The sequence below is a fragment of the Cebidichthys violaceus genome, unplaced genomic scaffold (genome assembly GCF_023349555.1).
Source record: "Cebidichthys violaceus isolate CVI_PGR_0920_01 unplaced genomic scaffold, fCebVio1.0.p SCAF_5, whole genome shotgun sequence".
NCBI lineage: Eukaryota > Metazoa > Chordata > Actinopteri > Perciformes > Stichaeidae > Cebidichthys > Cebidichthys violaceus.
In genome coordinates this window covers 13,811,701-13,830,008 of record NW_027176705.1, presented here as the reverse complement: position 1 = coordinate 13,830,008, position 18,308 = coordinate 13,811,701, and the positions used below count along the sequence as shown (strand labels likewise).

The 18,308-nt window shown below is 42.8% G+C and overlaps 1 protein-coding gene across 2 annotated transcripts in view; it reads left to right on the top strand.

Annotated features, from left to right (window-relative positions):
• Positions 1 to 4,919: 4,919 nt before the first annotated feature.
• The window catches only part of rasa3 (RAS p21 protein activator 3), a 38,964-nt gene continuing 25,575 nt past the window's right edge, over positions 4,920 to 18,308 (top strand). For both annotated transcript variants that reach the window (XM_068730360.1, XM_068730359.1), the window contains exons 1-2: positions 4,920 to 5,163; positions 16,646 to 16,763. In XM_068730360.1, coding sequence (XP_068586461.1) covers positions 5,109 to 5,163; positions 16,646 to 16,763 — 173 coding nt within the window. In that variant the 5' untranslated portion in view covers positions 4,920 to 5,108. The remainder of the gene's footprint in view (positions 5,164 to 16,645; positions 16,764 to 18,308) is intronic.

Genomic DNA, 18,308 nt, shown 5'->3' with positions numbered 1-18,308 from the left:
ATATTGAATAATGTTTCTTCTTTTGGCATTGAAGAGTTATTTAAATGAAACCATGTGAGAAGTTTAAAATCTGTCTTTGGTGGCACTGCAAACAACTCAGAAAACCTCTGTAATGTGCCAACAAGCCCCAACTGGACAATGCTTAGCAGTATGCAGTTACTTTCCACCACTGATGATCCGAATCTGCAAAGCAACTAGAAACTGAATGTGTCAAATGATGTAGTGGAGTAAAAAGGACAATAATTCCTTCTGAACTGTACTGTACTGAGTAGAAGTATAAATGGAATTACATGTAAATGTTCTTATTCTTTTCCCCGCTGCATTCTGTTAGCGTTAGAGCATGTAAGTGTTGTTGCTGTCATTTCTCTTTAAGAGGAGAGTCTAACAGGCTGACGGTAGCAATGGGACATATAGCCTAATTAGATTTAGAGCTGTTCTAAAGGAGTCACAGCTAATCCGTACACTTTAGCTGGCAGAGGAAGCACTGCAGCTAACCGTCGCTCCTCGTAGAGAGACTGTCCGACTGTTCTTTTAGTCTCACATCTCTGCTGGGTTGGGCTCGGCCAGCTGGGTTTGTAGCGTGCTCCGGACCAGAGACGGGCTATTTTGAGGAATGTGGTCATGGTGATCTCAGAGGCGTGGTCCAATAGGCTCAAGTGTGGGCTGATGATGATCCTGTGTCTTTCACCTGAATGGATGTCAAACCCTTTCCAGACTCCCCCCCACCGAGCAAACCAACACCATGTCCATTCTTCCATCTGTTAAATTTGGCTCAAGATCAGTGTCAACAGGAAAACAGGGACAAATTAATCATTTACAGGTTATTGCTGTCGTGTTTTGCTTTTAGGAACAATTCTCTTTTGGCTCTATAATTACCTTGTTTCCGTTAGCTCATTTTGTCTATCATCAGGATAGTTTGATAAGAGTTTGGTGGTGATTCAGTCAAATCAATAGCATTTTTAACTATGTTGGTGGAACTCTGAGAGACAGGGATTCATTTGACCATTCAAGAAATATTTATTGACCATGACATTTACAAGAGATTTGCACCCTTGTACCCTCTTGAACATAATTATTTAACAAAGGCTATGAATGCAAACCATGAAAATAAGTCATAACTCATTTTAAAAAATCCTCTTTTACATTTAATAATGGCAGACTGATGTTTGAGTGAAAGTGGTGAGAGACTTTTCTCTGTGCATTTGTCTCGCTTTTCTGTCATTATTAGGCCATACTGTAGGGAAACCACAAAAAAACCTGACGCAACTCAAGTAAACATTTTGCTGGATGACACATATTGATCAATTTAGTTTAGTCTCCAGAGACCAAGGCTGTTTCCTCTTCCTGTGACAACCTTAATGTCAGTGTGCTGCACTTTTTAAATCATATTATTGTACACCATGTCCTGAGTTTGGCAGTGGCCATAATGCACAGCAGCTGAAATGGGAGTGAGGCTAATCCTTAGTCGTTTACAGCCTGTAAAGCTCAGCTCATGGGAACAGCAATAGATCATTTGCTCCACAGAAATGACAGTTTAAAGCTGTGTTGTAGGTTTTTTTTTTGCATCTGCAGTCTATTTGATGTAGGAAACAATCCGGAGAGATCCAGTAGAGTCAGACCTAGTGCTGCTGCATGTAGGGCCCATAAAGAGGGAGTAACACTAAACAGCCACAGAAGATGCATCACCAATTTTTAGAGAGGAAAGGTACATAAATAAATAAAACGCTGATGTATATGAGTGTGGTGACCTAGCTTTGCCAGCAGCTACAGTTATATATTTCTAAATCATTCAACATTATGAGCCAGTTCTTGTCAATTCAGAGTCTAGCCATCCTCATGACGTTGTAGCCTGTATGAGGGGTGATTAATGCCAAAGAGGAGCAGGAACATTGAAGCCTGTATGAGGGGTGATTGAGAGAGAAGTAAGAAGAGAACAGGCAGTGTCATCCACAACACTACTGCTGCTATTTCCAAGGGGAATTTAGTCGGTCAAATATCCCAACATGACAACATATATACATGTCAGTTGGTCACTTAACAAATTCTAAAATGTGAAGTTGCTTGTTAGCATATTGCTCTTGCTATTAAGTGAGGAGAGTCACTTTTAATTACAACTCAAATACAGCACGTCAGATAACTATACACATTGAGGCCCTTTGGAACTAGACATGATGTACTGATCTGAGCACTGTTTGGGGAAACTACCTGTAATTCTCATGTACACAGTAATGGCGGTCATATAAAAAAGAAAAGACAAATAGACACTTTATTTTCCCTTTTAAAAAGGAGCTCTGGTCAACATTATCACAACCTATTCTAGCATATACTGTATATCAGTGGTGGGACGTCAGGGTCAGCAAAGCCTTTTCTGCTGGCCTAAACAGAATCACAAAGTTATAGCTATTTTATAATTTAATAATTTTTCATAAATGCACTACATGTATTCTAATTATTTTTCCCATTAGCTTATTTTCTCATTGCACATTTACTGTCTTCCTCAGTTGCTCTGCTTCCAGCGCAGCTTGTTTTAAGGAGAGCTCTTATCCAATCAGATTCGGCCTCTATGTCTCTAGGTTAGAGAGGCCTGAAGTCCGCTAGGTAGACTTTGCACTTTAAGTAAATGGGGACGATATTGTTGATTATCATAGTGTTCACCCAATCAGATCTTTAGTTTGACGTGTTGGGCATGTTCTTTGACATGTCAGAGCTGTCTAGCCGAGTATGTCAGCATTAACCTGCAGCTCAACATTAACGTGTCGTGCGATTGGTCAGTGGGCTAGCGTCACTGTTGTGAAGCTGAAGCTAGCTAGCAGAATTTAGTAGTAGTAGTAAAAGTTCAAGTTGAACGATACGTTAGAAGTTATGACATTGACATGACATTTTTAGCGTTTTGCTTGGTGTAGCTTTGTTTTTTTAACACTCAATGGCTGAAGGAGGAGAAGAAAAAGATTTGAGAGTTACTGCCAACGCCTTTCTGGAGAAGGACATTTCCAGAAAAGTAAGAAAGGGTCGGGCAACCTCACAGCTAGCAGCCCTGACCCATCCAGGAAAAGGATTTGTACGAACGGTATTCCTGGCAAACAGTGTCGGAGAAGCGTTGCACATTTTATGGCTAAGAATGCGTATTATTTGCGACTGAGCGTCTTGGTGTTTGGAGCTAAGCTGGATTTGCTAACCTGAGTTGGCTAACCAAGGCAGCAACAAGACACCATAGTACGACAGGACACTTACAAGCTAAGGTGCTTTTGAAAACTTTTGCTGAGACTCGAGTGGATCTACAACTCAACGAACGCGTTTGCAGGACCAACCACGGTATTAAACTCTTTGTAATCAAAGAAAGGAGGATATACTTTGTCTTTAAGTGAACAGCAGCTTTGGTAAGTGAACTGCTTTTTTTTTTTTTACATCTGCAGTAACGTTACTACTGTGTTCATTTGTCTATGGTGTCATTTTTATTTTTATGATATGGTTAATATTGTTCCCTCTGATGTGAATAATATTTGAATGGCCCGTGCTCTTCAGTGTGTGGATGAATATGTGTTTTCAGTTTTGCTGGATTGATTTGTTGCTTTGTTGTCATATAAATATTTGTGACTGGTTCTTGTGAGTTTGTTCTTGTCATTGTGTTGATTACATTGATTTTGACTATATGCATCGACCGTTAATGACGAAGCATCCCGTAATGCGCGTATTCATGTATCTGTTTTCTTTTACAAAGCAGGAATTATGGTCTGGAGAAATGGGGATTGTGTGGCGATTGCTTTAGCCCTGTTTGAATCAGTAGGGAACAGCTAAACGTTTGTAGCGTGTGTGCTTGTAGCATGAGTTTATTCGTGTTGTTTTCCTGCTAAGCTAGTTTAGCATAGCCTCCCAGGACACACGTGCCGTGTACAATGTTTTTCTTCCGTGATGGGAATGTCAAGCACCTCGTTGTCTGTAACGTTGGGTGGGTTGCCAGGTTGAGCGCAGTGGCTCCACCGAAATTTAAGCTTCTGCATTTTACAAATGCACTAGTATTATTCAAACATATTGTTCGGGTTGTTAGCCTCGTACGAATACGTGTATTGTTACACCCCTCGAAACAAATAATAACCCTTAGCTGTGGTGTCATAATGAGGCTATCAGGAGGTGGTTCAACTGTAGTAGGACAGCACTGAAGGCCCAGGTATAAAATGCACGACCCGCCACTGCTGTATATTCATACAGCAAATAGGTCCGTTAAATCTGAAATATGACAAACTCCTATCTTGATCTCACTGTCACTGTCAATATCTTTTTTGTCTAAAAACTGTATTCATAACTCCGTAACTCGTGGGAAATTATATGATCTTCCTAATCAATCACTAGAGACCAACATGTCTGCCTGAAACGGCATTTTAAATCGTCACTGGTTTTGCCAGGTTTTTAGAGTGGAGCAGAGCAAAGTAAAAATAATTGAGAAGACATCTCGTCGACAGCGCACAGCTTGACAACGGCGTTAGTCCCGCCACTTGAGCTGATTCTCTCATCGCTATTCTCCCCGCAGCGCTCTTTGGTCAATTGCTTTTTAACTGAGAAACCACTGTTTCATGTCACGATGCCAAACGAATCAGTCAAGTTGAACTCGGTGGAGTGAGCGGATTCAAAGGTCTGGATCTTATCTTGTCTTAAAAACGCATGCATTTCTGCTATACATCTAAATCATGTTTAACTTACTGGTAAGTTGCCACAATATTATTTTCGTTACTATAATTTTTTTTCATTTTTGTAATCATTATCATATGACTAGGAGAGTGGGAGGCTGTCTTCATTTTACTCAATGACGCCACTTCCTCGCCTCCTAGTGGCACGGATCACCCTCCATACCCATGTGTGGGCGGTGTTGTGTGGAGCCACACCTCCACTGGCGCTGCTGCTGCTGCTGCTGCTGCGGGACTGAAGCTGAATCTGCCCGCTTGTTCTTCAACCAGCCAGCAGAAGCAGTGATCGGGACCGGAGTGTGATCGCTGTCCGGAGAGCATAGATGTGCAAAACCCCTGGATTATCCGTGCGCTGGAGAGGCCAGAACCGACCACCGTGGAGGACTGTCTTTATCTAGTCGTCTAAAGGGAAAGAGCCACGGGGAAAGCATGGCGGTAGAAGAGGAAGGTCTCCGGGTTTTCCAGAGCGTTAAAATAAAAATAGGTAAGAAGACAAAAATCCCCACCCCCCAGTCTGAGCGCCTCAATGGATGGCTCCGTGTTAACGGGCCAAGCAGACAGGCAGCGAGGGCTGGAGACTGGAGGGGGGGGGGGGGGGTACAGATCTGTCTCGTTCCTGCTGTTATTGTAATTCAAATCACACGCTTTCCTCTCAGCGCTGTAAACCGCAAATTGTAAAAAAAAAAAAAAAGAAGAAAAAAAGAAAAGAAAAAAAAAGTAGCTTCATCGAGAGATTCAAAGCCTTGTGGGAATTTGGCAGCTGGCATAGGAATCCAAATCATGTGTGTTAGGGGTCCACATATGGAGACTTGATATTCAGCAGGCTGTGCGACATAAAGGCTCCACAGCTGCCCATATCCAGATGCTTTTTTTCTAGACACATCAGCTCAGATAAACCTTTATTACACCTTTAGCTGCTGCCACCCATTCATGTTATTGCAACCCCCCCTCTCTCTCTCACCTCCCCCCTCGAAACTGCTTTATGCCTAACTGTCTAGCTATTGATTGTTAACCCAGATTTCTATTTTTAGATATCTAGCTGGTCTCCAGTGAGTACCCCTGGTTTGTAGGAGGCATGTGGTGCATGCATATCTGAGGAAGCTGAGTATAGTTTGCGATGTAGGATTCAGTGTGTTTAGTGTGTGGAGAGGCCTGTGTGTTTTTGCAATTCAGAGGTTGTCATGTCTGTACAAGAAGTTGTTCTTCTTGATTTAGTTTGTTGTAAAACTGTAGTTATTACATAACGAAAACTACAACCACTATGGATTACAATAGATATAATAATAACAAGAAGAATACTGTGGGGAATAAATACTAGTAATATCAAAACAGGAGGGAGAAATCACATTTTCATTATGATTTTTCATTATTGTCAGTAATCTGAATGTTATTTTCTTGATTAGTTAATTTATTTGGTGTCTTGAAATAGTTTGTTTTATCCAACCAAGAGTTAAAAAGCCAAATATTTATATTTACAGTCAATTAAAACCAACAAAAGCTGCAGACATTCGTGTTCAAGAAGCCGGAGTATTTGTGGCAATTTTGCTTGGAAAAGTATTTAAATGGAACATTGAATGATACAAATGAATTTTCTGTCCACCGACAACAAATTGTTCCTGCAATTATAGTAAATGTCACTACTGTACTATGTTACTGTAGTGTTTATTTTGTTGTTTTGCCTTTTTTCACATCAAAACATTCAAAGCAAACAATCATTTCCTCTGTCTGCTCTGAACTGTTATCTCGGGTCAACACGGGACGTTTTTGAAGCGACTGCTGCAGTTTTTCCCTGACATCTGGCGGGCCATTCATCCTGGCTCCGCTGTCCGGTTTGTTTTGACTCCAAACATGCGACAGGAGGGATGAGCAGAGAAAAACAAATGACAACAAACACACACACACACACACACACACACACACACACACACACACACACACACACACACACACACACAAGCTGTGGTGCTGTGTGATGATGCCAGCCAGCATTTAGACCTTTTCCAGTTGAGCTGATGTACAACGTTAGGCTGTGTTTTTAAGCTCTTTCCTGCTGTTTATATTGTCTGGAAACAGCTGGAGGGAGAACCACCGTGAGTTGATCAAATAGTCCGGCCCCAGTGAGATGATATGCTGGAGGGGAGTTGTAATGGTAACTCACAAAAGGCCTTGTTCAATTGCTGCACTTTCTGAATGAATGTTCAGTCAGCCAGCGGCGTTGAGTTCCTGTGAATGAAAGCTGAATGAGTGGAGGACCGCGGATGTCTTTCCTCGACACAATCCTGCTTCCGAATCACGCCAGCAAAGTGCAGTGGTGCAGGAAGTATTCAGATCCATTATTTAAGTAATGGACTCGATACTGCTCTGTGAAATGCTTTTGCAAGTTCAAATTTTGAAAAATGTTACTCAGGCAGAAGTCCAGAAGTAGCATCCCTAAAATCTATATAAAGTATCAGAAGTCAAAGGACTCAATGCAGGGGAAAAAAAAGCCCCCTGAGTTATTAAACGATACTGATTTAGTATTAATGCATTATGTAGCATTTTACTGTTGTAGTTGTTGAGGTGGAATCTTTATATGGTCCTAAATCTTATCTTGTATATACAACATTAGTCAAACGTCATATGTTGTAAATCATTTTTTTCAAGCAAAAATGCCAAGAAGTAGCTATTTACTGCCTCTTAAATAGGAAGATTTTCAGTTTTCAGGATTGAAAATGTAATAACTTTAGGTTGTTGGTCGGACGAAAACAAGACTTTTGAAGACATGACCCTGAACAAATTTTATTTCCTGACATTTTAAATACAAAAAAGTGGCAACAGTAGTAACAAGTAACTTGCAGCCGTCAAATAAACGAGAGTAGACGTATAAAGTGGCATCGAATGGAAATACCTCAGGAAAGTACAAGTAACTGACATTTGTACTCAAGTACAGTACCTGAGTACTTTGTTACATTCCTTCACAGGCAAAATAACATTGTTATCTAGAGAAATAGCTTACAAGCTTTATAAATATGTCGCGACTTGTTGAAGAACATTGCTGTTGTCGTCACTTCCGCGCCTGGACCCTCGAGATCCCTTGTTCATGTCATACGGTGACGACAGCAGAGTTTACGCCGCCTTGTTACGCAGCAGCAGCGTCACACTCGCTGTTAGCCTGACACCCCCCCCCCCCCCCCCCCCCAGCGCTCTGCTCCTGGTAATGTCTACGTAACCCTCGCATAACATTGTCTTCACCGAAGTCTTGTCCTCTGGCAGGAGACTGAGGCTGGGCGGAAGACTCAGAGCTGATAGTCTGCCAGATATCTGAAGAAGAGCGAGGGAGAGGACTTATTATTGTTCTGCTCCACCAGGTGATGACTCTCCCCAGTTTCCCGGAGGAACGCACAAGATTCGGAAACTGCTACTGGGCCCCAAGTCCGTTCTGTCTGGCGAGCGCAGGAAACAGGAAACCCCCCCCCCCCCCCAAATTCACTTCCCGATTAGCTGGAACAGACTACAAAAGAATTGTGTTTTTGTCCTGCATGGCAACAGGCTAATGCAAAGCAGATGTAGGGAGACACAGAGCGAGGGACGGAGGTGGTGTCTCACATACAGGAGCGGGCTGTGACTCATCCGTCAGCGACCGTGTCTCTGTCAGCGCGCTCAGAGAGACGGGCGGAATCTCAGGGGCGCAGCTGGAGTCGTGACTTTGCACTCATTAGCAACAGCATGCTTGGTTTTGACTTCTCTGTAACTGCGAGACATACTCGGACAGATTCAGAGCACCGGGAAAACACATCCAACCCTACGTTAGCTTGTGTAACTGTGTACGACTTATTTAGTGAAATAAATGTCGCCGCACGTTCACAATTTGCCGTTTAATCCCAAATTAAAGGTTTAGATCCTTCCAGAGTCCAGTGCGTTATTGGATTGGCCTGAGAGTAGATGATCTCCACGTAATGTGCCGTTCTCCCCGTAAGCTACTCCACCTGGACTGCCGAGGCCGTTGACCCCGTTGGAACAAGAGTATGTAGGATACATACACATGGTGTAGAGGAGGTAAAGCGGGCGAGGTCGAGGAAAACAGCAGCGGGCGGACGAATTCAGGCAGCTCGGGGCTGGATGTCTGGAGCCGGGTGAGCCGGGGAGTGAAAAGTTTGCAGTGACAGAGACCCCCTCCCCTCCTTCCCTCCTTCCCTCCTTCCCTTGACAGCTGGCCAACAGAGGTTCCCAAACTTCCTCCTGTCCAGGCTGAATATGAGACATGGAGTGACGGGGAGAGGGATGGGGAACAATGTTTTGTTTTGTGTGCGGAGGACTCCCGCTCTTATTTAGTTGAGGGATTCTGTTATTTATTTGTTAACAAAAATCAGAAGCATCACATGAGGCTATGATTGAATTTTAAGAAGTGGTGTGTGTGTGTGTGTGTGTGTGTGTGTGTGTGTGAGGGGGGTGGGGGGGGTGTATGTACAGGCAGGTTCTCCATTTTGTCCTAGAAGGCCAGCTCTCTGGGAAGTCGTTTGCTGTAAACATGTTTGTTGACTGCCCGGGCGGCTTTAGGCTGGTGGAATAATCCGGGTCGGGGTACAGCAGCTCTCACTGCACTCGGTAACAGTTGCCCTCCACGAGAACACAGCACCAGGAACAGTGAGGAAGTAACGGCGTAGGACCAGCATGCAGGGTCAGCAGGGGTAAACAAAGGGCTGCACCCGGAGCGCAGCTCCTTCAGGATGTCCTTCACATGCCCCCCCCCCCCCCCCCCCCCGTGGGGGAAGTCGACTGGATCCCTCCCTGGGATGACCTCCACTCACCATGCTGCTCAGCAGAGAGAGAGGAAACCCAAAGTGCCAAGAAGTGTGAGAAGCACGTTGCCATATTGTTTCCATCTTGTGGAAAAAAAAAAGCTGAAAGAAAGTGGTGAAAAATGTCTGTAGCAAATGGCCCCGTGCACGCTGATTAAATCGGGGTTTCGCAACAGTGTTGCTCTCCTCTGGCAACAGAAGCAATGTCAGCTTGCCACACACGGGCACTTACACCCGACCTACTCTCCCTTCCTGTGCTTGCAAAAGATATCATATCTGCCCGTCGTTGTGTGTGTCAAGCCTGTCTGTGAGCGTATGTAGGGGAGAGTTGTACTCATTTGACATCTTTGTTATTTTAATTTCTAGAAGTTCTTCAAAAGACAAACAGAGTATTGTTTAAATGGACGAGGAAGTTTAAAGTGACCAGGACGTATACGGGCCATGTAGAGCTGTGAAACCAGCTCCCTGTACTTACTAACTCCACCATGACTCCACACTGGTCTGAAAGCTCGCCCTCACATCCTGGGGGAAGGTACCCGGATTTCTAACATGTGAGCAGATTTTAAAGCTGATTTTCCACACACAGTGTTACTTCACTTCACATGACTTTATTTTTAGTTTTCTTCTCAAGTTTTCCATTCAGGCTAACGAATCTGTTTGAACATTAGCTCCAGGACGCACTAGGTGGAGAGCGAGTTTGATCAGTAACTGAAAGGTGGTTTATCACAGAGACCGGGGCGTGCGGTCTTTAACTGTAAGCTTTTTTTCCACTTCAAGCTGCTCAACAACTTCAGCACAGCTGGTGGACGATTCGCGACAAGCTTAACCCTTGAGTATTGAAAAGATGCAGGTGGAGGGAAACCAGGGTTTCAGTGGTTAACAGGTTTTCATTGGTGGGTTCAAAGTATGTGGCTGCCTGTCGGTGATGGTGTTGCTTATTTTATTTTCAGTGGTTAATTAAAAAGTTAATTTGCGTTTTTTGCTGAAGATGTTTTTCAGTCTTCTGCATTTGTGGACTCTTATTCAGTACAAGCATTCATTTTATAATTATTTTAATGGCTCAATAATATCTTAGTTATTTTAACCAAAAAATGGCTAAAATAACTAATTTTGACAATACTAAGAATCACGTTAAAGTGTTTTTGACTCTTCTAAAAGTTTATTTACTTTTTGTACTTTGTATCTGTCCATAAGAAAAGAGCCACTGGAGCTCACACGATCTGCAATTGTGATTGCGACCACTACGCCAAACTTGCATCACAGCCCAGCATTATTGTGGGTTTAAGTCTGCGTTTGAAAGATTTAGGCCGTGGAGGCCTAAAACAAACACACTATCTACTTGCATCATGGGAAGTGTAGGATCCAGGGTTTTGGAGTCTGACCCACAGTAGGGACTAAAAGTCAGGATATGTGGTTGTTTCTTAAACCATTCTTGTTTTAATCTGTCTCTCACACGGCTCCAGCTTTATAAAAATTGTATTACTAAATCGCAGGAGGAACATTCTAAGACCTGACTTGGGGATCTGAACGCTGTTAATGAGTGTTGTTGTCTAATATTGAAACTAAATGCAAGTTGCAGCCCTAGTTTCAATGATACAGGAATTGTTTACTGTGGCATCAAAGCTACTGCTCTATATATCCACAGTGTAGGGGTCTGTGTGTGTGTGTGTGTGTGTGTGTGTGTGTGTGTGTAATGTTTTTATGTTTAGTCATTTTCAGAAAGACACTAATGACTTACAGTTTTATTTCAGTTATTGTTTTGAGTCTCTAATTAGGACCATCAAAGGAACTGAGTATTAACTGTGGGATAATAAATTGTCCTCTTACGAGTTTCAGTCCTTCTTTCCATTCTCACGGTGTCTCTCTCTCTTACACAGACACACACACACACACACACACACACACACACACACACACACACACACACTCAGGGGTAACGGGGTTGTTCACTGCCTTTAAACTACATCTTGGATTCAGTTGGAATTCCTTTCCCCTCATCTCATTTCCTGTTGTAGCTAACCACTCTCCAGTTTTCTATCTGACTGACTTCTCTCTCTCTCTCTCTCTCTCTCTCTCTCTCTCTCTCTCTCTCTCTCTCTCTCTCTCTCTCTCTCTCCCCCTCTCTCTCTCTCTCTCGCCCTTGATTGAGTATACTGCTTGTATTTTCCTCACTAACAGCCCCCCTCCCTTCTTCTTTCCTTTCCTCAAAGCCTGTGTTTCCCAGGCCTGCTAGTCGAGCGCACAGCCACTGAAAGCGTTCACGTCTGCGTATCCTCGAATGTGTTCATGTCAGAGGAGATCAGAACGGACGAGTCGAGCTGTAACTGTACACACCAGCGTGTCCAACTGAGACTAGCCAACAGAGGAAGAGGAACAAAGCTACGCGTTCAGTGCGTCCGTTACATTGCTTCAATCACTTGTGCTTCCTCATTTCTTCCGTCTTCGCCTCCCTTTTCTTCACTTTCCTCTGCAGGAATGAGGCGGAGGAGTCAACCTTTTTTTTTTGATGTGTCGAAGCGCCCTGTCGTCATTATTTCTCTGCAGCCCCCGAATTTAGCGTACGCACCACCTCAGCACACTCACACACGCGTGCCTACAAAGTGTGTATGTCTTTACACTGTTTTTGCTCATGATATTAGGGCAAGATATTCTCCAAGGGCAGCTGCAGTGATGAAAAGAGAAAGCGGCTGCTATTGTTGTTTTTTTTAAATTTACTGCTTATTTTGAATCTTGAGGATTCCGCCTCTGGAGAAAGTAAACGAGAAAGAGATGAAAAAGAGGATGCAACCAGAAATAGAGGAAAGTGAAATCAGGATCAAGCTAATTTTGAAAAGGAAAGTGAAAGGGACAATGTAACACAAACCCGACATAGATAACCCCCCCCCCCCCCCCCCCAAGAAAAAGTGGATTCAGACAAAAAGGAAAAAGAAGAAAACTGCAGGACATGAACCAGGATGAAAAGAAAGTAAGAGAGAAACATAGAGACGTGCTGAGACAGAGGATTACACCCTCTGGTTCCATAATAAAGTCTTTAATCTAACGTGTTGAACGTCAGGTCACTGGAGAGGCTTATCCTTTCCTTTGTAACAGACTCACTCTCCATCAAACATAAACACACACATGCAGTATCACCGTTGTAATAAACTTCCCTCAAACCGACGAACTCTGCTGCTTATCGACTCATCCAGAAAGACGACTTCTCCACTTCCTTCTCCCCCTAAACAGGAAGCAGCAAGATGTTACTCTGAGTCTGTAACTGTGGTTATTGTTTTCTGCTCAGGAGACGTTACTGGAGGCGTTTGCATCTTTTTAGCCCGATAACTACAGACTGCACTGTAAGTCAAAGTGATGTTGACATTGCATGGTAATGCATTTGGAAGTAGTGAAAGGGATTACAGGGATTACTAATCCCATGTTATTGACATTTTGTCAAACCCCAAACAATGAAAACGATGTGGAACTCATGGCATTTCTGTTTGGCGTTTTCATTTGAAGGACGTTACAGTCTCATCATCGGTCCACACGGACGATGGTTTCATTTGCCGCCATTTTTCATCTGTTCAGCGGATGTCGCAATGCTTCATGTACGTTATGATTTATTCTCTAAATCGGTTTCTATTCCACCGTGTTGCATTTTGCTTTTATCGATGCGCAGACTGTCCCACAGTTTAAAGCGCTCCCATCCAGCTGTCTTTATGGGCGTATTGATTTACTAAGGATCCCTTCAGGTGGTAATCAAAATATTGTGACTAGCATATGTATTGAGGGAGACATTTTTCGGTGGAAACATAAACTTCTAACCGCTCATTGGTGAACAAACAATGTAATGTGACACTGCGTATGAATAACCTCAAATCTATCTTCTTTTCTCTTTGTTTTTGTTTTTTCTCACTGCATCTGTCAGTTTAACGCCGATAACAATCTGTCTGTGATGACATTTAATCGTCCAATAATATTGCCCCGGTCGGTCTGTAATTCTCAGATGTTGCACCCGGCTCCACCTACCCAGAGTACGTTTAACCAATGACAAATAGATGTTCACTGTGATGGATTACTTATCTCAAGCAAGTTTCAAGTCTCCGCAAGTTGATTTTTATGCCGTATTAGAGTTGAATCCTCTGGCTGCTGGAGAAAAAAAAAAGCAGAAAAAATGCACTCATCAATCTAAGAGGGTTTGTAGAAAGGTCAGCAGTAATGCAAAAATAAATACAATAGTTGGAGTAGAAATGTGCTTATACATGTTTAACCGCTGGAACAGTGTTTGAACTGTGTATGTGATGTACCTATAGACACCTTTCAATATATACACTTTCTCCTGTAGCTCCGATTTTGGCACAGAGATTCGTTTTTACGCTGCAGGTTGAGTCATTAAACACACGCACACACTCATAAAGAGCTGAGGAAGCTGTGGTAATCCCATGATGTTTTGGTTTCTAGGATGACTTGGATGGTGCAATCCACTCAAGGGACCTCACAGGTCATGAATGAGAGCTGGAGGGAAAAAAAAGAGATTGGAGGAAATTCAGGAGCAGCAGAGGTGAATGAGGAGGATTACAGGAGGGAGATAAAGTAAATAAACGAGAATAAACGAGAGAGAATCGGAGACAACGGGGGAGATGAGGGATAAAGACGGAGATACGAGAGACTTGCGTCATCGCTCTGCTCTCGCACATAAACACAAACAGAGTCGGATTCTGTAACAACAAATCGAAGCAGCGGAGTGCGCGTGTTGTTTTATAGCTCGGGTGTCTATTTAATTTGTGAATGAATGTTGTTGTGTAAAGGTCCACATACTGTATGAATCAGCCTCCAGAGAACAAGTCATAACACAGTGTCGGGCCGCAAACCCCACAGAGAGACACTTAATCACCTCTGTTTGTCTCAGTTTTACGGTCATCCTCTTTGTAGAATTATGAATCAGAGGCAGAGGTGTACCAGATAAGCTCTCTTTCACAACTGGCCATTTGTCACTCTTACTGCATATTGAAATTATGTATCTGACAAAAGACTTTCTAGTAGCAGTAGCCCAACGTGTAGAAGAGCTAAAAAGATACACCTGGCCACCGATTTCTCCAACTTTCCAAAACCGCCACTTCACTTGAAATGTAAATCTGTAAAACAAAGCGTCGCAAATACATAGATTCATTTTTAAAAGTAGCTAAGTAATTTCCTAAAACAGCCGAGCTCAGTAGTTTTTAACAATTATTACTCAAACATGAGTAGATAGTGCATTTGTTGGGGACTACTTTTAGTTGTGGATTTATACACCTTTAGTGCACGAGTGAGTATTTATGGCAGCAGGTCGGTGTGTGTGTGTGTGTGGGATTGACTCAAAATAAACTACAGTGCCCATGTTCATAACCAGGGAACATGACACCCAGTGATATGGTGTTGCTCATATATGGGTTTTACAGTTTTTGGACAGTGGAGCTCTATGGCACAGAGGAATAAGCTCGATCACGCTACAAAGAAAACAATTGATTTCAACAACAGCTTTTCATGGTTTACAATAAGACAAATATAGAATATCACAAGACGTAGCCTTTAAATAGTGACATTTCAGTGCAGGACCTTTGCTTAACTGATTGGTCTCATGCCTGCAGAACAAACCTACCAGTGTGTAAATAAATCACAGGTTTTATCCAAACAGTGTAATTGCATGTTATTGAGTGCGTCATGACGTGACGTGAATGTGATTTACTCACCATGTTATTTTTTTTCCCTCACTCCTTTTCATTGTTGCAACACTAACTTTTTCCTTTTCTAGGTTTTGAGGAAACTGGTTCTGTGTTAGGATTCAGTTCTTGCGTAATCCCAAACATGAGGCGTCAGAGCTGGATGGCTGCAGTGTAGTGTTTACCTTTCACAGAATTCATTTAAGGTGGCAGAATCAAAAAGCTCAGGATTTCTATAGTTTATCTGACTTGTTTCCTAGTGCAGCAACATAGACTTTTCTTATTGAACCGACTGTGGAAAGGAGGATTGGCTGTTTCTAAAGTTAATATGTTTAAGTGTTAACACCCCAAAACAAAGGACCAAGAAAAAAAAAGCTACACCAGCTTAGATTTTCACTGCATTACGTACAGTTTTTCTAAAGCTCTTGTTCCCAAAGATACATAAGGGTCACAAGAGGACAGTATTGTTATAAACTTTCTTTTGTTATAATGTTTTTGTTCTTGGTAAAGGCAAGACAGTGGACACTTTTTCCCTTTTTAAAATTAAACAATTAAACAAAAGGGAAAAATCATAAGTAGACACTGCTTGATTTTATGGCGTCCCAAGCCCAAAGATGTTGGGAGCCTCTGTTGTTGAGGATCAAATTTTAAAGAGAAAGTGTCAATTTGCGAACATCGTAACCCAGCCGCAGACTCAAGCTGCCATTGTGAAGAAGTTACTCCTTTAAGGCCAGAAATAGCTGTGCGAGATGTCAGCTGAACGGCGGCATGTGATTCTCATGCAGATAATGGAGAGTTATCGGAGCAAACAATGACAGCGTTGCACTGACACACATGTATAACTTTAGACTCCAGAGTCTTGTTGGTCCTCAGGGTGAAGAGAAACCCAATAAGTGAACAGAGTACTGGCTAACATGAATCAACAGCTTTATAAAGGAGAATGTATGTATTGCTCCTGCGGGACTGAGTGGAGCACCACCTTTCTGCGTGTGTGTGTGTGTGTGTGTGTGTGTGTGTGTGTGTGTGTGTGTGTCTCGTGGGTGGTCGGATCACATTCTTGTCAAAGGGAGTGCTATCTGTCACACATGTTTAAGAACAGATTGAGCTTCAGCGGGATTCAGGAAATGTCCCACGCAGATTCTTTCATTCACAGATCTGACAACACACATGTACACACACACACTCACACACTCAACACACTCACACACTCAACACACTCAGCACACTCAACACAACACACATGTTTGTAATATTTCCCCGTCCACTTTAGAAGAAGTAAGTCTACCTGGCAGAGCTAGGATCATTATGTGTGCAGCGGTCAGATAATTCAAAGCTAAAACAGGTGTGAACTTACATAATACCATTCCTTTTTAAACTTTGCGTGCATGCTTTCAGTGTTAATAAATAAGTAATCACATACAGCGGTGTGCCTGAATAAACACATTGTTACTGCTTACGGCAGCGTTTCTAAATAATAACTGCCCGCTCTCCCCTCTCCTTTCTCTTTGTGCAGGAGAAGCAAAAAACATCCCTCCGTACCCGGGGCCAAACAGGATGAGGGACTGCTACTGCACCGTCAACCTGGACCAAGAAGAGGTCTTCAGGACCAAGATCATAGAGAAGTCACTTTGGTACGTTCAGGGTTAGGGTCAGAGGGAGGCGCGATCGTGAATGTCCAATTATAATCACTTTCTCGTCGGTCAAAGCTTAAGGTTGAGACGGTACAAAAATAAAAACACATTTTATTCACAAACAGTAACTCCCTGTCTTTATGAAGTGGATGATTAAACATTTAATTCACCAGGTTAGTGCTGTAGTTTTAGTAATAAGTTAATTTTATGTTGACGGAAGTGATGCTATTGGACTTCAATAGTATTTAATTAAGATGAAAAAAAATGTAAATTCTTTACAAGCTTGATCTCTCCCATGAAATAATTCTGTATGTATATAAATTCTGTACATTGTTGGGCCACAGAATAACTCTGTTTCAAGGTGTTATTATAAACACAGCAGACTTCTGTATAAATAGTATAAATATGTCATATATCAAACCAGACTAAAGAGAAAATGCTAGAATGATGAAGTACTTTATTACAAGGGGAATTTTTCACTCACAGAGTTGACAAAATTGATTTACATTTATTTAAGGGTCCTGTATTTGTAGGATTCCTCTGCCTATCCATCCACCAGCCCGCTGTATGTCTTAATGTCTTAATGTCTGAGGAGTTACAGATGAAGTCAGTAATTGTCAGCAGCGACCCTGAGGGCTCAGCTCACGAGATTCTCATTGCAGTAATTCATCTATGACCGTTGTTTAGGTAAGGCAGAGCATGGCAGTTGATGTACCTTCCAGCCAATGGTCACAAACAGGCCTATTGTTTTAGGCAGGCGAGCTGGAGAGTCCACATGACTCATGGCAAGATGTAAATGCATGTGATCTTTTTCTAATGTCTGGCCAAGGGACAAAATCAATCATCTTTGGCCAAGAATGATGAAAGAATGTTGTTTTTGATGTTTGTAGGTTCAAGTGCAAGTCCTCAATGACACACATAGTCAGACAGAAACACTGAAAACTATTATGGTAGAGGCAGGAATAGTTTACAGATTAACCAACCAATCAGTTAACTTAGTTAGTGGATAAAGAATGAGTGAGAGCATGAGAATTAGAGGTTGTTCACACAACATATTCACATCTGATTATCGCACTTTAAAGCTGCTTTGAGGAATTTTCATTTTCTGTTGTTTTTGGCCGTCCCTGTGGACAAAAGCTGTAGTTTTTCCGAGCACCAGATTCCCTTTAGAAAACCTCTTGTTTAACCGCAGCAGGGTCTGACAGTCTGCCCTGCTTGGTCCTGGTTCTGGTTGTCCCGTGTCTCCCTTAACTCCAGCCGGCCCAGCAATACGTCTCGGGCCTCCAGCAGCTGCCGAGCGAAGGCTGCAGCGAAGCCGGATCTGGGCCCGTCCTGCTGGGGTCGCTGCTGGAGGCCCCTCTGGAGGCCCCTCTGGAGGCCCCGCTGGAGGCCCCTCTGGAGGCCCCTCTGGAGGCCCCTCTGGAGGCCCCACTGGAGGCCCCGCTGGGGTCTGAGCTCTTGGAGTTGCTGGTGAACTTGAATGAATTCGTCTGATTTTACCAGAATTGGACCCGGTAGCACCAATGACGAGCATTTAGTATAACT